This window comes from Thalassophryne amazonica, chromosome 6 (genome assembly GCF_902500255.1).
Source record: "Thalassophryne amazonica chromosome 6, fThaAma1.1, whole genome shotgun sequence".
Taxonomy (NCBI): domain Eukaryota; kingdom Metazoa; phylum Chordata; class Actinopteri; order Batrachoidiformes; family Batrachoididae; genus Thalassophryne; species Thalassophryne amazonica.
In genome coordinates, this window is record NC_047108.1 from 33430680 (window position 1) to 33452828 (window position 22149).

The 22149-nt window shown below is 43.7% G+C and overlaps 1 protein-coding gene across 1 annotated transcript in view; it reads left to right on the forward strand.

The window, feature by feature from the left end:
* The first annotated feature begins 1146 nt into the window (after positions 1–1146).
* Positions 1147–22149, forward strand: part of clcnk (chloride channel K) — a 101909-nt gene continuing 80906 nt past the window's right edge. Inside the window, 6 exon segments of the mRNA XM_034171465.1 lie at positions 1147–1165; positions 1440–1571; positions 3579–3707; positions 4055–4194; positions 7037–7114; positions 11236–11311. Of these exon segments, the coding sequence (XP_034027356.1) occupies positions 1147–1165; positions 1440–1571; positions 3579–3707; positions 4055–4194; positions 7037–7114; positions 11236–11311 (574 nt within the window).

The window sequence follows — 22149 nt, forward strand, 5'->3', positions numbered from 1 at the left end:
GGACTGAGTGGCTGTGTTGCTGAGGCTGTTAGGACTTCACCCTGATCACCTGCGACTCGTCAGGACTCACAGCTGAGGTGCATCTGGAGGGATTGGAGTATGTTGGCATTTAAGACTGAAGTGCACAGTGTGCATTTGCCAGAGACTCGACCTTGTGACCAGACGGGTGAGATCGTCGTCTTGGGAGCCATCTCATCAGCAGCGGACGCTGAGAATGTCCAGGTTTGATGCACGGTCTGTGAAAGAGGAGAGGGTGAGGTCTCACGCTCGTCAGCACACTTCCTGAGGTACGTTGGATTTTGTGACTAACAGTTATACAGTCAGTAAATGTGGTGTCCCTCACACCTTATTGTATTGAGCTGTATGTTAGTCATGTATCAGCTTCCACTGCGGTGGTGATTTGTGAACGGGATGTTCCATGCCTGCAGGTTGGAAGCTGATCAGTAATCAAGCCAGGAAGTGTTTGCTGTTTGTACACCTTTAAGTGTTCTGTGTGTAGAGTGTGGACTCACATAATGGTTCCTTCTTTCACAGACTCGGTTGTTGCGGCCACCTGGGGGGTGTCGGCGGGGTCCTTGGGTCCGAAACAGCTTCTGGCTCCGGACCATTAGCGCTGCTGGGAGCGCACCACGCCAGACCGCACCTGTTATTATTATTATGATCACTGTTATGTATTAAATTCAGTTAGCCTTTGTACCGTGCTCTGCTTATTTCATACTGGGTCCTTCAAACGCTGGTCGGTTCTCCGAGCTGCGTCCGACACATAACAGAGATGGGCACCTGGACGGTACACAGACTAATTCAGAATGTCTCGCCTGAAGACACTGATTAAGTGTCAAACAAAACTCACTGTCATGTTCCCACTGAAACTGCTGAGGTAAAGTTAGAAAATGTAATGCTGTACATCTTGACAGCAGGTATAATGTCAAAAGTTCCTTTACCAGAAACTTGAGGCAGGCCAATGTCAAATTCATAGGTGTTCCCTCAGCCAAGCACAGATGTACATTAGGGACGAGGCAGCAGCAGAGACAGTGAAACAGGCAGCAAGGTTTGTACACAGGGAAACAAACCAAGCAAACAAATTCAACGAAGACAACGAACACTGGAACATGAATCAGGACAGCAATAAAGAAAATACTAGGAAACATGAACGTGGGCAGACTTAGTAAACACCTGAAGACATACGGGCAAAGAGCAACATGAGAGAGACTGAGGTAGTCTAAAAACCCTAACCTGCTATACTGTGACACTATAGGGGAATAATTACTGTTGAATAACAATGTATTATTATTTCCAATAAAACTTGAGATCATAACACATTTGTGAAAAACATTTTGAAGATGTTCATGGGATTTAAAATCTACATTTATAGGTATAATACATCTTGTGCTCTGTGATATATATCAAAGTTTAACATTGAATTAATTGTGTTCATACAGCGTGCCTGTTGAAGCTGAGGTGTGTTTTAGGAGCAGTGTGTGGGATGCAGTGGTACGCCTTTGCTGCTCTGGGCATCCTGACTGCCATCCTCAGCTTCCTCATCGACCTCAGTGTATCAAATCTCCTTAGAGGTAGGCACATGCACATTTCAACAGAACAGTAACAGAATTACAACTCCAGTTCCAGTGAAGTCGGGGTGTTGTGTAAAATTTAAATATAAACAGATTTGCAAATCATCCTCAACCTACATTCAGTTGAATACACCACAAAGACAAGATATTTAATGTTCAAACTGATAAACTTTGTGTTTGTGCAAATATTTGCTCATTTTGAAATGGATGCCTGCAACACATTTCAAAAAAGATGGGACAGTGGTATGTTTACCACTGTGTTACATCACCTTTCCTTCTAACAACACTCAATAAGTGTTTGGGAACAGAGGACACTAATTGCTGAAGCTTTGTAGGTGGAATTCTTTTCCCATTCTTGCTTGATGTGCGACTTCAGTTGTTCAACAGTCCGGGGTCTCTGTTGTCGTATTTTGCACTTCATAATGCACTACATATGTTGTATGGCTGGGGGGCCTGGCTGCCTTTTTGTTTCTGTCTTTTGTTTTTCCTTCCAGGTGGCTTGCATTTGGGACTGAGTGGCTGTGTAGCTGAGTTTATCAGGACCTCACCCTGATCACCTGCGGCTCGTCAGGACTCACAGCTGTGGTGCATCTACATGGATTGGAACATGGTGGCATTTAAGACTGGAGTACACAGTGTGTATTTGCCAGAGACTCGACCTTGTGACCAGACGGGTGAGATCGTCGTCTCGGGAGCCATCTCATCATCAGTGGATGCAGAGAACGTCCAGGTTTGATGCATGGTCTGTGAAAGAGGAGAGGGTGAGGTCTCATGCTCGTCAGCACACTTCCTGAGGTACGTTAGATTTTGTGACTAACATTTATACAGTCAGTAAATGTGGTGTCCCTGTTGGTCATTTAAATCAGCTTCCACTGCAGTGGAGTTTTGTGAACAGGGTGTTCTATGCCTGCAGGGTGGGAAGCTGATTTGCAATTAAGCGAGGAAGTGTTTGCTGTTTGTACACCTTTGAGCGGTCTCTCTGTGTGTTGAGTGTGGACTCACATAATGATTCCTTCTTTCACAGACTCGGTTTGTCGCGGCCACCTGGGGGGTGTCGGCGGGGTCCTTGGGTCCGAATTGGTTCTGGCTCCAGACCATTAGCGCTGCTGGGAGCGCACCGCAAAAACCACCACGCCAGACCGCGCACTTTTATATTTTTTCACAGCACTTTTATGTTCATTAAACTCTGTTATCTTTCGTACCGTGCTCTGCTTATTTTATACTGGGTCCTTCAAACGCTGGTCGGTTCTCCGGGCTGCGTCCGACACATAACAACATATTTTCAATGGGCGACAGGTCTGGACTGCAGGCAGGCCAGTCTAGTACCTGTACTCTTTTACTGCAAAGCCACACTGTTGTAACACGTGCAGAATGTGGCTTGGCATTGTCTTGCTGAAATAAGCAGGGACGTCCCTGAAAAAGACGTTGCTTGGATGGCAGCATGTGTTCTTCTGATTATATTATGGACTGTAGATGATGGAATCCCTAAATTCCTTGCAAATAAATGTTGAGAAACATTGCTCTTAAACTGTTGCACTATTTTTCACACAGTTGTTCACAAAGTGGTAATCTGCGCTCCATCTTTGCTTTGCTGAGCCTTTTGGGGATGCTCCATTTATACCCAATCCGACACTCACAATTAGTGTCTTCAGTTCCCAAATGCTTATTGAGTGTTGTTAAAAGGAAAGGTGATGTAACACAGCAGTAAACATACCATTAAATGTCTTTTCTTTCTGGTGTATTCAATTGAATATAGGTTGAAAAGGATTTGCACATCATTGTATTCTGTTTTAATTTACATTTCATGCAACGTCCCAACTTCACTGGAACTGGGGTTGTACATTACCCAAGAACATTCATGACCCTACAAATAACACTGTCTGCACCTTACACCCAGACTACACTTGAATTGAAACCAAACTTTCCTAGATGCACACCTTTACATAATTCCAAATCATTTGTACTTTTTTTTGTTTTTTGTTTTGTTTTTTCTCACTCTACCTGCAGCTCACCAGTGGCTTTATATAAAACTGGACGGAAACAGACTTCTGCAGTTCTTCTGCTGGACTCTTTACCCAGTTTCCCTCTGTGCTGTTGCGTCATCATTCTCCCACAGCATCTGTCCCTTCTCCACAGGTCTGAGCAACATCAACATCAATCAATAGTGCCCCCTGGTGGCTGCTAAAAATGCTGAGAATTGGATGTTGGATAAATTATGTAATTCAAATGCTAATAGCTGAACTTTTATTCAAAGGGAATTGTCCAAGCAACCTTTTTAATTTATAACATAACTGAATGTGAAGCTTTCATCAGATTGAATTTGTAATGTCAAATCCATTTTGCACTGATGGTCCTTGGAAACCCTCTGAAGTACTTCTGCCCTCTTTTAATAAAAGTTTTCTAAAAATAAAGTGGCACAGTGATTGCTTTAAATCCTCAAGGTATTTTAACATTATTTGTGCTGTCACTTAATTTGTCCTCAGGCTCAGGGATACCAGAAGTAAGAACCATGCTGACCGGCATCAAAATGCCTCATTATTTGTCTCTTACTAACATGTTTGCCAAGTTCCTGGGGCTCATCTGTACGTTGTCAGCTGGGAGCACTCTTTTCCTGGGCAAAGTGGTACGAGACCTCTATCTGAGCACTTGTTATTTATACAGAATTCATTTTGACATCACTGGAGATGTTTTACACAGTCTTTAATAAACCACATTTTGGGTAGAATAACCAGTAAGTATTAACCAAACTGGGTGATAAACTTGGTTTTTAAAGGATTGGTGATATACCACAAAGCTCAGTTTAAAATAGCTCTGATGGAGCAGCAGACAAACAGGCTTTGTCATGAAAACAGGCAGAGTCCATCTGAGGTAGGCAGCAGAGGGTTATGCAAAAACAAGTCCAGCAATAAAGAGTTTTCAGACCAAGCAATCAAACCAAAACAACAAAGGTTTGTAACAGGAGAGCAAACATTAGGGTCAAAAAGCGCTGTAATAATAATGCGAAAAGAACGGATGAACCCATACAATCTGGCATTGAAGAAATGGTCTAAACCCCAATAGCCTGGTAAACAAACACAAAGTAAGGAAGCATGTGAAACCAGAATGGTAGAAACAGTTAACTAGGGTTGCCACCAATCCCTTAAAATACTGAATTGTCCTTTATTTGACAATTGTTGCATCCCGTATTGATTGTAAATTGTTCCATATTTTCTTAGGTGTCCCACACACACACTCATCAAAACTGAATAATGAACAAAATAAACACAGGAATATTAAGGGCTGCCAACGTCATTTCTGTACCTCGCGTTGGGTCCTGTAGTGAGATACTCCACCACATCCAAAGAAGCAAAAACATTTACAAATGTTCAAACACGAGTGGGAAGAGTCGAACCCCTGGCTTGACAGCGTTAGTGGCAATCGGTACAAGGCAAACTGCAGGCAAACAAGTATTTTTGTTTCCTCTAAAAGTACAAAGTCCTCACTTTAAAGATTAAAATGATGAGCCGTTTTCCTTCATATTTATTGTTTATTATTGCACACATCAGTGACTGCACAGTTTATCATTACAGTTTTGTGTTAATAAAGCACTTAAAGCTTAAGTATGACTAAATGATTGTTCAAAATTAATATATCACTCTTGGGTGGAGATAGTGGAGGTGTGGTGGGCGCCGTGGTGGGCGTCCTTTATTTTCATTTCTGAAGGTGGCAACCCTAAAGTTAACCCTTGTATTGTCTTCACTTTTGGGACCCTGTGTTATCCCTCGGGTCAAACTGACCTGAGAGATATTTGGGGTTTTAAAAACGATTCTGATATAAAATTTTGCTTCATACCCCATTAATATATATTGTCTTTATCTCAATTTCAAACAATAGCAATAACATATGCTTAATGATTGCAATCAGTCTCTGCTAGAACGTAATTATCAATGGAAATGTGATTAATTTTGACATAAAGTTATAACTGATGTTACTAATCCACTATACTCAAGACATAGGTGCTATAAAGCATGCTTATCTAGGAAAAAATAAGTGAGACAATGTTTTCATTAACATTTATTATTCTGAATGCAACTTCTTAATGCATCAACTTGAACACTCATTTTCATCTTATAAAATGCAGATGAATAACTGAGGCATCATGCTTGCAACAGGGGGTGGTATTATACCAAAGGGGCCCTTTACTTATGCACCCCATCTTCTTGGCTTTTATATTTTGAATTAATTCATATCAAGTTGTAGAGATTTGCTTTCAGTTTGAGTTTAAGAATGATAATTTTTTAAATGTATTTCTTTTTTGTAATATATATATATATATATAGAGAGAGAGAGAGAGAGAGAGAGAGAGAGAGAGAGAGAGAGAGAGAGAGAGAGAGATGAAATGGCATAAACAAATTAAAATGTGCTAAATACCAAGGGGACAAATACTTTTGGACTGAACTGTAAATGTGTGAGGCACAGTAGCATGTGTGCTCATTTATAGATTTTTTTTGTTGTTGTTTGTACATGTTTATCACAAAAACTAAGTTGAGACCATTGAGTTTCATATAGGAAAAAAAAAGGTATACTTGTGTAGCGGGATGAAAGTCCCAGGTCCCAATTGAAAAGACGTTCCCACTAGCTTGGCTAACGGGGAGTTCCCCTTTGGCTGAGCTGGTAGAGGAACGGTCTTTTGTGCGAGCCGTGTGGGTTCGATCCCCCACCGTCGTCCCGGCCACGAAGGTCCTGCTGCTTCACTTGTACCAATTTTCTTCTTGTAAAAATTTGAAATGGGTCAATTTGACCCGAATACCATACAAGGGTTACACTACACTGAACGAACGTGGAAGAACCATCGAAGTAAAAGTAGCAGAGCATAGTTATACTGAGAGAGAATTAGCCAGATAACATCAACCCACGAAAAACAACACTAAAAACAGAATAATACCGAGAATATGGCCAGAAACAGAAAAATGCAGAGGAAAACAATGAGATCAAATCAGAACATCAGAACATGACCCATGACAGGGTTGGGCCCGAAGAGACAATTTGATTTTTTTTGTATGGCCCAAGATAGAAAGGAAAAGCTATGACATGATATTTATTTATTTAACCATTTATTTAAATCTAAGATAGAAAAGGTTGTATCTGGCTTGGAACACAAACCAGAGGCATGAATATATTATATATATATATATATATATATATATATATATATATATATATATATATATATATATATATATATATATATATATATATATATCTGCGAGAGAGACTGTAAGATACTAATTTTTAATTAATTTTGGAAGTGGTTGGAAAAAGGTGGATTAGCATCCATCACATTGTTGGAGTGATCTGGCAAAAAAGAGGGAGCCACATATTTATAACATAATTCATTTACTGATTAAAAAAAAGAAATAATTTAGACCTTGATCTCTGTCATCTGTTGATAAACTGAATTTTCTCTAATTGTGTCTTGACATCAGGGTCCATTTGTGCACCTGTCCACCATGATGGGAGACTACCTGAACAAGCTCTGCTCTCTAATTCAAGGAAATGAGGAGGTAGTGGGGTTCGATTAAAAAATGATGTCACTTATAAGTTATTTTAAGCCTTACATGTTTTACAATTTTCAGTTTTCACAAAAACTAGAAGGTGCCCTGAAAAAGAGCACATAACTTCACTTTGCTAAATATTTTCCAACCAATATAAGAGAGCTGCCAGAATTCAAATGGCTTTCCACATCACACCTGAATGACGTCATAATGTGAAATTGGTACTTGTAAGGAATGACATAAAAAGTAAGTCATCTTGTTTTGTTTTGTTTTTTTTTGTTGTTTTTGTTTTTGTTTTTTTTGCTTGTTTGCTTTTTGTATGGAATAACAGGAAAACTTTTAGAACACATTTCAGTAACCACCAAAATGTGCTTACTTCACTTCTTTGACTCAAGGACCAAAAACACTGTAATTCATAAACCTATTCTCTAGACATACAAGACCATCCAGCAAGTAATCCCATTCAGAGAACATCTACTGAATCTTAGGCAGTCACACAGTTGATGACATAAAAGTATCTGTGCTCATCAGACAGGACACTGATGCTTTGAACCCAATGAATGAGTGATCATAAACAGTCTGTAAATAGGTACTGCATGGGTGCCCAACCTTTTTTGAACCGAGATCTACTTTTAAAGTTGACAGTGTATCGAGATCTACCAAGCCATATTGAACACCATAGCATAGCCGCAGTTTATTATGCACCAATACAATAACACTATTTTCTGGCACAAATATGAAGTTTTAACAGTAATGATACATTATTGCAGTAAATGTGCATAGTGCAAACAATAAGCAAAAGTAGGCCTAGGACTGGCCTGTAACAATACAACAAACAACTCGAATAATACAATCCTTAATTCAAGTTGGAAAAGTTGTTCCCTACCTTAGTGGGACTTCTGGCCCTGAGAGGAGGCAGCTAGCCTTTCGTAATCCAGACAGTAGGAGCTGACTGCCAGCTGTAAACAGGCAGGTCATCTGTCATGCTGGATCTGTATTTTGACTTGATGATTTTCATGTGTGAAAAGGTAGATTCACACAGATAAGTTGATCCAAAAAGCCATTAGGAGAGGTATCTGTCTCATCATTAGGAAGGACAGCTGCCCTGTCATTAGGAGGGTGCTAACTAGAGCACAACACAATTTTGCTAATTAGAGCTATTGTTTAGTCACTAGCCTATAGTAGTCTGCCTCTCGGTAGGAGGGGTCTGGTTAGGTTTAAAACTCCAGCTTTTGTGGCTTATGTTTATTCTTCTCTACAAGAGTCAAGACAGAAGTCAGACTACCAGAGCAAGAATTTTAGCTGAGGAAGCTTCTGCGATTTGAAGCGAAACGTCCTCACGTCAAGCAACCCAGTCCAGTCGAAGATTTAAGCTTCTCTACTACTGATCCAAAAAGTGCAGCCAAATTCTGTGCAGTTTGTCTGAGGTTGGGGTATTTCTCTTTCTGCATTAGATTCCAAAATTGGACGTTTAACCTAGGTGTTGCTCTGGATTTGATCTCAATGTCATTTTTCAGTGTGAGGATCTCAGTCTCAAAAGCACAGCTATCCAGGTTGAAGAGTGATTCTGTTTTGGATGTTATACAGTCCATATCAATATTTTTCCCAAATGGAAAACAGAGAAAAGTGAGAACAGGCTCAATGGAAGCAAAATCAGTAAAGCGCATGTCAAATTCTGACAAGATGCTCTGCACTTGCTCAGCATAACTTGCACTCTCAAGCTCCACACAGTCTTTGCCTTGACACTTAAGTTCTGCATCCATGTGTGGAAAGTTTCGTAGATCACACTGTTGCAACCTGCTCGATAGCAAGTGTAACTTGCTTTTAAATGTGTTCATGGAGCTGATCATGTTGATGATGCGTTTGTCTTTACCCTGCAGTTCTAGATTCAAGTTATTGAGCTTGTCGGTCAGATCAGTAAGAAAGGCTAAATCCAAGAGCAACTGACTGTCTTCTAGCTGTGCATATTCAGCATGAGTTGAATGTTTCAGAAATTCTTTAATTTCAGGCAACAACTGAGAAAACTGTTCCAGAAATTTCCCTTGGCTGAGCCATTGAACATTTGCATACAGCAGCAGATCTGTGTGTTCTGCACCTGTCTCCTCCAGCTGTGCACGAGATAATCTCCTCTGCAGACTCCTGGCTCGAACAGAACAAGTAGTTTTGTTGGCCACATCTTCCATATTTAAAATCTTCCCACACAACCCTTGCTGGTAAATTATGCAATGGTAATTCAGGAAGTCTGGGAAAGATTCACACTGTTTGCACAATCTGATGAACCCAGTAGTACATCCAACCATCGCTGGAGCCCCGTTGGTGGTTATGGGAATGAGTTTGTAGAGGGGCAGCTGGCTCTTATTAACAAATTCCATAAAAACCTGAAAAATATCTGTGCCTCTCGTGTGTCCTTTCAAAGACAAAATTGTCAGCAGTTCTTTTACATTCATGTTGTCAAAAACCATTCTAATAAAAACACATAGCTGAGCCACGTCCACAGTATTAGTGGATTCATCGAATTGCAGAGAAAAAACACTCACATGCCTCAATATCATTCCTCAGTTGCCGTTCAATATCCTCCACCATTAACTCACATCGCGTGTAACAGACTTTCTTGAGAGCTGCACATCCTGAATAGCAGACACAATCTCCTTCTGATTATTAAAATCGGCAAAGAGCACATCTGCAGCTTCCGTGAACGCTTCTTTCATAATCTCACCATCCTTGAAATATTTCTTTCTTTTTGCCAGAACACGGCTGGCACGATAAGAAGCTATGGTTGCAGCCTTACTGGTGGTATTTGGCCGGGGGAAAAAGGCCTGTTGTGCTGCAAGCGGGATTTTCAATCCCTGCACTTTTTGGGCATGAAGAGGTGAATTAGCTGGGAAGCTAGCATCGTAGCTCTTGTGGATCGTCTTAAAATGACGCTCCAAATTCCCTTTCTTCCGTAATGCCACGTTTGCATTGCAGATAAGGCAGATGGATTTGCCATTTGAATACATGAAAAAATAATCTTCCTCCCACTCTGGATGAAAATGATAAGTTTTGATCTTTTTGCCTCCGCCATTGTACGCTCGCCTCGCTCTCCACTGTAGCTCCTCACGACGTCTTGACCCTGTGCCTCGATCGACTGGTTGGGCATGCCCGTGGTACAGGCTTCAGCTGATGAGTTTAGTCGTAATGGACTGATATCTCATCATATATAGACTGTCCTCGCTTTCATGCTATCATATTTGGGGAAAAACAACAGCCTGGTGTTTGAGGGCCTGTATAGAACTTACTGCTACTACTTCTTAAATTCAATAATGCACCTTAAATACACCCAAAGATTCCCCAGTACATTTCTATAGCATATTTTGTGGCCCCATTCACACACAAATACACACTCAAGTGCACTTCTGGAGCATTGGGAGTTCATCTTTCAGAAGCTTTTATCTAAGCTTCAGGAAAGCAGAGGCTTTTAGTGTACATGCCAAGGCCTGTAACCTAAAAAATGCAGTGAGGGACAGATGGACAGACAGGCAGATAGATGAGTCTGTGACCTTTTAACACAATAACTCAACAATGATAAATGCTGACATCTTTTAAATCAACAAATCACAAAGGCATATAAGTAGGACAAACTTTTAAAAACAGATTCATCTTCGGGTGAATCTGTTTATATTTCTTAATTGTTGATGTAAATGAAGAGCAAGATATATTTTTGGCCTTGAATGTTCACGTATCCATCCCCTGGTTTTTGAGTGGAAAGCATGCTGTAAAAGTAATTATTTGAATGAAAAATAATCCTTACATTTAGTGTGTCTGATTATTTATGAGCTCTGAAAATGGACACACGATGTAAACAAATGGCTATAATTCTTAAATGGTTAGTGTGATGCTTTTGTTTAACTCCTTAAATTAAAGGTGAAATGTCAACACAAGCAAATGTTGATTGTTTCATCTTCACTCCTTGCAGTAGTGAACAGAAGCAAAATTACAAACTTGTGATTGTCCAAATCCTGTGCTCCCCAACGGTGTGATTTTTATGCATTTATTTATTCTTTCTGAGCTCTGAAAGGGTGAGAATGAAAATTAAATCACTAAGTATTTTGCAAGATATAATGTGATTAATATATATATATGTTTTATAGGAAAGTTCTGCAGGACAAATGCTGGTTGTAGCTGCAACTGTGGGTGTAGCGAGCTGCTTCGGAGCTCCTGTCAGCGGTGAGAGACTTATTGGATATTCAGTAGCAGTCACTCAGGATTCCCTTCTTTTTGCTGCTGGAGTTAAGTTGCACTGCCAATGTTCAGTTTTCATTTTAAAGCTTAAGGGCCCCATCACGCATAACATGACTGAGGTCGATTGGCGCACAGAAGAGGATTCAAATGCCACTCATGAAATTTCGGAAGCGCCTGGAACACCTCCTGAAGCAGTCGCCACAACCATGTGGCCACAGCACATGCACTCATTTGCGTGTAGCTTGCGCCAGAAACTCATTCAAATGGTGGGCAAGATGAGGTCCCACTGCCATCTGATCATTCTCACAACATTTGAATAGCATGTCGTATGCAGGTCGGACAAATCATGCCTTGGCCGTGGAGGTTTTCGAAAAAAAATTGGTCACATCAAACCCTGGCTGAATTCCGGGCAAGTGGCCATTCGACCCACTCTCAGCTGGAGTGAACCGGAGTGCAGGTGCCACCCACGAACATCCAACACCACTTGTGGGGCACTTAGAAAAGGTGGGGCCATTCACAATGCCAACACGAAGGTCAAGAGCAGGCAATTGCTTTCGAGCTGACTGTGCAAATGGCCCCACATTTTCTAAGTGCCCCGCTAGGGTACCATTACCAAGCAAAACAAATGGCATGTGAGTGTGCCATTCCACCCCCCCAAGCAACACAAATAGCATGCGAATATGCTGTGTGTGTCCCCCCAAACTCAAATGGTGTGTGCGTGTGCAGTCTGCTCCCCCCCACAACACAGATGGCATGTGAGTGTGTCGGTCCCCCCCCACACCACAAACCTATAGTCGAGATGCAGCTGAGGTTGCAAAGGCTCGAACAGTGGCCATAGTGCAGTGTGATCGCTGTCAGTGCTGTACAAACTGCTGGATGGCTGTCATGTCCATGATGGAACAGCTGACAGCTGTGAAACATCTTTGCAAATCCAGCATGTCTTGTTGGAGGTGGATTCACTGGTCAGCAGCAATCCTACACCACCACAAAAGAAATAAAAATAAAAACTCAGGCTGGCTGGGTGTCACAGCAGTCACCCAGTGATCCATCTGAGCAGACAGGTATGTCACGTGACATGATTGCAACGTCCACACGGTCTGTCGACAGACTGAGTGACAGCCTCACAGAAAGATCAGCGTGGGCAGCTCAATTGCCCACAGCCTGGAACCGTGAGCCCATTTATGTGAGCATGTTGCCGCACCCAACCGGTGGACGTGTCGCTTGTCGATGATGTGATGTCCTTATTGATTGACATGATCACACGTGTACACACCCACTACAGTTATGTGTTTGTCGGGACCGTGGTTGACATGTAAATCATGGATTGGCTGTCATTTGCAATCAAGCAGGGAGGGAGCTGATCATGGCCCACAGCCAGTGACAGTGGTCCTTGGCTGTTTGCACTGTTCCAACTGACCACCGCGTGCTCCAACCACCTATGTGCCCCAGGGCACATAGGTGGTTGGAGCACGCGGTGGTCCTGGTGTATGATTGTGTGCAAATGTGGAAAAATCAAAACAAAAGATCATGCTCAGCATACGCCGATGAGCATGCAGACAAAGCTGCACCTGACCTCTGCATCATCACTGCACACAGCTGGTGAACACATATCCTGCTATGCAGAACATAACCTCTCAACACACCACCACGATGCGTGTGTATCAGCGGGCTGCCCTCACATAAATAAAAACACATATCACCTTTTGCAACGTGGTCACCAGTGCCTCAGTGCACACTGGTCACCATCAGCCAGGCTGCCCCATGTGAAAATATCCATCTGATCATGTGAATGGCAAGTGAGCCAAGTATCACATCCACCACGTGAGTAATAGTCCACATGACGTGGTGTCCTTCGGTGTGCCACAAGCAGGACAGCTGAACACGTGGAAAAGGCTGATGTGTCTCATGATATGAGTGCATGGCTTCATTTATGTCAGTACATTATTTCCTTGTTTATGTCCATGGCTCATGTACAAAAAGGAAGAGCAGGAGGATAATTCTTGTATTGTCTGCTTTTTATAACAGGAATTAATTAGTTTAACAGGTAAAACGATATCCATTTGTTTTGTCATTTCCAACACAGACTGTCAAGTCATCGGGCATCAATTACACATAAGAATAATAACTTTGTTACTCCCAAAGGAAACTGTTTTACCAGAGTGCCAAAACAGTAAATTGCTTTTTTCTTTTTTTTTGGGGGGGGGGGGGGGGGGGGGGTTGTTGTTTTTACAGTGAGAACAATCATTACCAGTAGTATCATTGTCATACATTTAATCAGTACATTCATTGTTCTTATGTTCTGTGCACTCATTATTTTGTCCTTACACATATTCGTCAATGAACAACATGTGATTGCTTCTGCTGCTGTGTGAGCGCAATGTGGTATCACACCTCTCACGTGCTCACACTGTGTTCGTGCATGTGCTCACAATCGTGCACAAAACCATTTCCGTAGGATCATTCATGCCTGTCTGACCGTGTGTCTCTCCCAACAGCAGCTCGAATTCTGTTCGCCAATTCGTTTTTTGTGTGTCCTTTTTCAGCTGGTTTCTGCATCTTTCGACCAACGTCATGTTATGTGTGAAGGGGCCATAATCTATGTTGTGTTCCTTTACTCATCCTGTAGCTCTATCTTCTTTATCCTTTATCTCACATCATTTTCCTTGAATTACCTGCTCACAGTATCACATTAACCCATAAGCCCATGGACAGGAAGTAAAGCCACTATATTGCCTATCTCGGCTTTCAGTGCTTACCAGTCGAGTGAGTATAATAGATATTGTGGAGAGCTGGGCATGTCCCAACTTGTCCTCTGGCACTCCGAAACGGAGGTGTTCCTTTGTCTCGCTTCATCAGCGAATCGGTTGTGACGCACGAAGCCTCCGCGCAGCTTTCCATGACAAAATCTCTTGTTAAAAGTGAAATCTGCCGGAAAATGGCTGATGTCCAGCTCTTGTGATAACCAGAGAAATTGCTCACGATGGTCCCGGCTCCACACAGCGATCCGTTTAGAAATGATGTGGTGGTTTCTGCCTCTCGATGGTGACTCGGAGTGCGGCGCGCCATGCGCCATTGTGGGCCGTCCTTAAAGCTGTAGTAACACTCATTCTCTGTGAAGCCCATAAAATTTTCACCGAAAGCCAGATACATTTTTCGAATGGTTTCCAGCTGCCTGTCTCTAACAGTTTCTGAAAAAATTCTGATGGATAAAAAAGCCCAAATCATTCCGCCATTTCCTCGCAATGAAACAACGACAAGGGGGGTGGACCAGTGCTCACTCAAAGCCTGCCCACAGGCGAATGACGCAACCGACAGGCATGGAAAAACTCACGCATGCGCACGAAGGTTCAAGCTTGGCTGACGTAAAAACACATGAATCAAATCCATATAGTTTTTGAAAAAATAAAAAGGTCCGTTACTTTTCTAACAGACCTCGTAGCTAATCGCAGCACTACAGTCAGTCCTTAGGGCCCGGTCCCACTGCAGAGAGGATCAATTGTGCATGAAATGAGTACACAAAAGTCGGGCAGCCGTTGGCATCTGCAACAAAGGTGGCCGGAAATGACAAATGTCCCGGGGTGGATTACGGATATATCATGAATGCATATCGAATATATGATGAATAAAAGCGGATATAACATGGAATAGAAGCAAATGCAACCGCGGAGGCTCTCCCATGAGGGGTATAGCTGGTAAATGTTGCGGAATGTATTTCGGCCATTGCGGACATACAATGCCCAATCACAGATGTATAACGCATGTATTAAGGAAACGGATCGGACACATTATACGAAGTATAATGGATGCATTGGGGGTGCAGTGCGCACGTGTGGCGGGAACTGCATGTGTGCGGCATCTGCATTGCGGACATAAAGGAAGCGCAAACGGGCCTGCCGGAATCAGTATTCACAGTACCACCACAGCAATGACATGCCGAAACGGACAAAACGTGGGAGGAGGAGGCAGAAGGCCGCAACAGCTGCGGAAGACAGGGCTCCATATCCCACCCCACCACCTCTACCAACAGTTAGGGCCCGGTCTCCCACCCCACCACCCGAAGCCACTGCTGTCGAGTAGGTCCTGGAGGACGTTCCTGGCCTTAGTGATGCCGGAGATGCATGTGGGCCATGGTCTACTTGGTCGTCTATTGGGAGGGGGAAGGGCAAGGAAACAAAGCACACAGAGAAGGCAGCGGACCAGCAGCCAGCGAGAAAGGCAAGGAATCATTTCATGCTCCTACCAGAACAGGAGGACGCTGTGTTCAAGTGGCTGAAGGACAACGAGCTGCTGTGGAGAAGGGGACACAGGCTGTTCAAGGACATGAACAGGAAGAAGACCATGTGGGAGGAGAAAGGGAGGGAGCTGAATGAGTCCTTTGACACGGGGTGGTGGAGGGGGACGCATACGTGGTATGTGAAGTTACACAAGGCGAAGTCGGGGCAGGCTGCAAAAAAGCTCACAGACAGGGAGAAGTATGTGCTGCAGACATGTGCGTTCTATGAGGGGGAACTGAGACACCGCACCCATGAAACCCATAAGTAATGTCCCACAACGTGTGATATGTCATTTGGTTGTGCTATTTATGTTATGTTTTCCCTTCTATGTACATTGCATGTATGATGCAACACCATGGACCTGTAATTAATGTGGTTATACCTAAAGCTGCCTCGTGACGCTGACCTTGATGCTGTGGACGCTGCATCTGAGGCTGAGTGTCCCCATTCACGCAGCCGACCTTGACGAGGAGGTCGAGGCTGAAGGGCAGCTCTCCAACATCAAGAGGACCGCAGCACAGGCCTCAAAAGGTGCATGCCACAGCAAAAGTGGCAGCAGCCGGCCAACAAAGAGGAGACGCCCAGATGCTGAGGAGGACTGCTTGAGAGAGATCTGGAACAGCATGAAGGCCAGCACCAAGCTGCTGGCCCAGCTTGTTGGCAGGAAGCTGTCCTCACCCAGGGAGCCCTTCATTACCTATGTGTCGGACACACTGACAGGGGTCCCCGAGCAGCAGTACAGCGCCATGGTGAGGAATATCAGCACCCTACTGCACGACCCCAACACCACCTTCTCCTCCCCATCTGCCAAGCTGCCCTCCATACATCCCGCAACACCCAGGCCAAGCCAGTCCCTGTGCGCACCTTCTGAGGGCGTGTACCAGTCGTACCCCCAGCACCAGCACCCACAGCCACTCGCCTACCCCCCCCCCCATACCAGCCATCACAGCAGTTCCACCTGCCACAGCCACCTGCCTTCCCCCAATACCTGCCACCACAGTGGCTCCAGCTGCCACAGCCACCTGCCTTCCCCCAGTACCTGTCAGGTACCAGCAGTGCCACTGACCGGCCAAGACCTCCAGCAGACACTGTGTCACATGTGTTTGAGTCGACACATGACGTCTTGGCTGGCTTCCTGAACCTGTCACTCAGTGGATGGGGGATGTCAGTCTGCCTTCCTTGTGACCACCTATTTAGACATATGTTGAAGCAGGACCATTAATTGTGCTCATGATGTAACAATGATGCACACCTCACATGCTATGTTCACATAGTCCATCAGCACATATGTATTACAAAGGACGGATTGTGAATAATAATATACTTTTATGTAAAGTGGTGACCAATACATGGAGATAACATCCAACATTACAACCTAACAATGAATACATCAGGGAGGTGGTGAACTGTAACGGTGTGTCTTCAGGGTTTGAGGGTCTGTCTTTACACCAGGTCCACCATCCTGTCTTGCCAGGCTACGGCACCAGCAGGTGAATTGCACCAGTGTTTGATCAGGTAGCACTGCATCTTGCCTGCTTTAGAAGCCCTGTTGGGTGCTTGGATATCCACAGTGTCAGCAAGGTTCTCGCCCCTCCTCCATTCCCCATCTTGCAGCTGATGATCCAAAAGCCTGTTCTGCAGGACTGGGTAGCAGGTGCGCATGAGGTTGTGGAGCAGGATACATGCCCTCACAATGATCCTGACTGTGTCCACATGGTGCTGCATGGCGGTGAGCAGTACCTGAAATCTATTGGCCATGATCCCAAACGCACTCTCCACCACCCTTCGTGCCCTTGACAACCTGTAGTTGATGATGCGCTCCTCCCTGCTCAGGTTCCTGGTGCTGTATGGCTTCATCAGGTATGTCCTCAGGAAGAAGACATCATCACCCACAGTGAAGTAGGGCACGTCCTGTGTGTCATTGGGCAGGGGGTCTGGACGTGGCCAATCACTGATGTTGCCGTGCTCTAAACCTTGGTTCAGCTCACTGTGGTTGTATATCTGGGCATCTGATGCAGTGCAATTACCTGATACATCAGCCCAGAGGAACCTGTAGTCTAAGCTGACCATGCCAAGCAATATGATGCTGAAGTAGCCCTTGTAGTTGTAGTACTCAGAGCCTGTGTTGGGGGGAGCTTTGCATGCCACATGTTTTCTATCAATGGCACCGATGGTGTGAGAGAAATTTCACTGCTGCAGCCACTCATCAGCAATGTGCTGCCATCCTGCTTCAGTGGTGCGGCAGGTCATCAGCTCATCCAGGTACTCCTCCACTATGGCCTCCCATACCTCTCTGACCACCTTGCTGAGTGTGTTGTGTGGCACCCTCCAGGCGTACTACATGTCCCTGTACCTTGTACCTGAGGCCATGTGGCCCAGGGTTACTGCTACCTCGAGACCTGGCTCCAGGTTGGGTCTGAAGTTGGTCCTCTGCCTGGTCAGTCTGGGAGTGAGCCGGTTCACCAGTTCATTGTACATGTCTGCAGGCATCCTCATGAAATTTTGGAAGGCACGTGGATCCTCGTTACACAGTTCCACCATCAGCCTGTTATACATGCCCATGTCCGGTCTCCTACCAATCCATGGCCTCACCCACAAAGCCCTTTGTGTTGTTCTGTGCCTTCTCATCCACCTCTGGAGCACATGCAGGTCTTGGGCGAGTTGGAGTGTATGCTGTTGGATGGCAGTGACTATCACACCACGTCTTTGGAAATCCATAGCTACATCTGTCAATATCCACAGTTGGGCTGGTGATGACCGGCATTTATGTGTTTGTAATGCATCCACATATGGTCACATATCAGATGCAAAGCAGACGTGATGCACACGCTTTATTCATGGCCACTCTGTCTGCATGCACGACATCCCATTTGTGACCGTGATAAGGACGTGATGCGCATGCTTTATATCCGTTTTCCACACTGTCCCGGTCTGCCGCCAAGCCGCACCACCCCGTCAGTTGTGGATATCAGCGGATATGCAGTGCCGATGTAATGCGGCTGTCGTCTGCATCCACATTTTTGAGCAGCTCAAGAATCCTGGCTGCGGATATATGTGCCTCTGATCGCGGACGTCGGCCAACTCATACACGCATGTTTCATGGATATTGTGGATGTTAGGCGAGTATGCACCACTTTTTTGCGCATTTCATATGGAAATCTTCCGAAATACTGGTGGGACCGGGCCCTTACACAGCCAGCCAACACAGAGTCCATTCATAAATTGTCCGTCACCAAGTCTACACACCCACCACCACTGAAACTTCCAACATTTCAGTCATTGCTGCAACCTCCCACACATGAAGTCAATCATTGCAACTGAGCCCTATTTTAGTTGTCTAAGGGTCTAAGTCTACCACCAGATGAAACAGCACTCTGGGCTTAGAAAAAGACTCAACCATGCATCTCATCCATTGACAAGGCTTGAGTTGCAGCCTCCCACTCCCACTTGTTACTATAGCTCTCAGCTTCTGAGTCCCCAGAACTCACTCCATACAGCTGCTGACACTCCAGAGATTGCTCTGGTGATAGCTACAGACACTGCAGATCTCTCTCCTTTCACAGTTGCAGGAGCCAAGTCTACTCCTGTTCCTCTCTCCAGGGTCCCCAAGGACCTATGCTCATATTCTGCTCCTGTTCCATTCTCTGAGGCAGCCATGGGCTGCACACCTCTCCTGTTCCTGTTTCCAAGGTGTCCAAGAGCCAGCACACTTCTCCAAGGCATGGTGTGCAGTAGTTATCCTGAGTGTTTTTTCGGGTTGGTGACTAGACCATCCGACTTGACTCTTATCCTTGTTACTTCCCTCTAGCCATTTCTTTGGAGGGTCAACTCTGCTGAAGACTCTGGTCTGCCCTCCAGATGTCATGTAATTTCTTGCATGGCTGCCTGGCTGCTCTTCAAAGGGCTGTTCCCCACTGCACCCACCCACCATCCCACAGAGTGCTGTACCCCACTTTTACCACTTGGCCCGTACTCCAGAGGCCACTCTTTATTCAACAACACACAAACAGGCAGCAACAGGCATTTCAATCAAATGTTATTTGCACTAATGGTATCAACCATCATTTCTCTGTATTTTAACACCACAGTCACCTACACACCATTACCCACCACAACTAGAATAACATATAAACAAATAAAACAAACAAAAAAAAAATCACATTTTATTTGTTATTATTTATAGCCGTCCCCAGGAGATTAAAGAGCACAATGATAAAAATTATTTTATGAAGACGCTTTGACATTTAAATTTTGATGAAATATCGTAAGTGCCTTCGGGTGCTCCCTTGTTTTCACTCAGGGTCACCACAGCAGATCCAAAGTGGATCTGCATGTTGATTTGGCATGTTTTACACCAGATTCCCTTCCTGACACAACTCCACATTATATAGAGAAATGTGACAAGGGTGGGGTTTGAACTGGGAACCTTCCACACTGAAAACAAGCACACTAATCACTTGGCCACCAGTGTTGCCACAGTTACTTTGAAAAAGTAATCCAATTATTGATTACTCCTTGAAAAAGTGAGTTACTTTTAAAATTGAGTAATCAATAATGTAACTAAGTTATAGTACTACAACCCCAATTCCACTGAAGTTGGGACATTGTGCAAAATGTAAATTAAAACAGAATACAATGATTTGCAAATCCTCTTCAACAGATATTGAATTGAAAATACCACAAAGACAAGATATTTAATGTTCAAACTGATAAACGTTATTGTTTTTGTGCAAATATTTCCTCATTTTGAAATGGATGCCTGCAACAGTGTAACATGTTTCAAAAAAGCTGGGACAGTGGTATGTTTACCACTGTGTTACATCACCTTTTCTTCTAACAACACTCAATAAGTGTTTGGGAACTGACAACACTAATTGTTGAAGCTTTGCAGGTGGAATTCTTTCCTATTCTTGCTTGATGTATGATTAAGTTGTTCAACAGTCCGGGGTCTCTGTTGTCGTATTTTGTGCTTCATAATGCGCCACACATTTTCAATGGGCGACAGGTCTGGACTGCAGGCAGGCCAGTCTGGTACCTGCACTCTTTTACTACAAAGCCACACTGTTGTAACACATGCAGAATGTGTCTTGGCATCGTCTTGCTGAAATAAGCAGGGACATCCCTGAAAAAGATGTCGCTTGGATGGCAGCATGTGTTGCTCCAAAACCTGGATTTACCTTTCCGCATTGATGGTGCCATTGCAGATGAATAAGTTGCCCATGCCATGGGCACTAACACCCCCCCATACCATCACAGATGCTGGCTTTTGAGCTTTGTTAACAATCTGGATGGTCTTTTTCCTCTTTTGTCTGGAGAACACGACGTTCATGTTTTCCAAAAACAATTTGAAATGTGGACTCAGACCACAGCACACTTTTCCACTTTGCATCAGTCCATTTCAAATGAGCTTGGGCCCAGAGAAGGCGACGGTGTTTCTGGATGTTGTTGATGTATGGCTTTCGCTTTGCATGGTAGAGTTTTAACTTGCACTTGTAGATGTACCAATGAACTGTGTTAACTGACAATGGTTTTCTGAAGTGTTCCTGAGCCCATGCGGTAAGATCCTTTACACAATGATGTCGTTTGTAATGCAGTGCCGCCTGAGGGATTGAAGGTCACGGGGATTCAGTGTTCGTTTTCGGCCTTGCCGCTTATGTGTAAAAAGTTCTCCAGATTCTCTGAATCTTCTGATTATATTATGGACTGTAGATGATGGAATCCCTAAATTCCTTGCAATTGAACGTTTAGAAATGTTGTTCTTAAATTATTGGACTATTTTCACACAGTTGTTCACATAGTGGTGATCCTCGCCCCATCTTATCTTGTGAACAACTGAGCCTTTTGGGGGTGCTCCTTTTATAACCTATCATGCCACTCACAATTAGTGTCCTCAGTTCCAGAACGCTTCAAGTGTTGTCAGAAGGAAAGGTGATGTAACAGTGGTAAACATACCACTGTCCCAACTTTTTTGAAATGTACTGCAGGCATCCATTTCAAAATGAGCAAAAATTTGCATGAAAACAATAATGTTTATCAGTTCGGGTTGTAGTTACTTTATTAGTTACTTTCAGCAGCTGCTGACAACACCCCCCTGCCATCTCAACATGAAAATGATAACTTGTTTTGCCAATACTCACTTTATACTCACCCTTTCTTGACTTAAATCAACATAAATACTTGTTTCATAAGTCAGTCTTTCTTGACCTCATATTTAACTGTTGATAGCACTGTAACAGGAACACTTGTAAACTACATTGTATATAAATGTAACTATTAAATTCTTTAACATTTTTCTAACATTTAAATTCTCTCTACCCATTTTAGTTGTTGAAATTATTATTATTATTATTATTATTATTATTATTATAAGTAGTATTAGTAATAGTATTAGTAAAAAAACCTTCAAAAGTGGACCTTTAATCTAGGGGTGTTGGGGGGGCTCCCCGCCTACGCCCCCTTTCCATCTGAATGTGTCCCTGCTATGGCATTTGTGCAGGAAGAATGAAATATGTTATGAATAAAATAAATGTTTATTTATGCAGAAAAAAA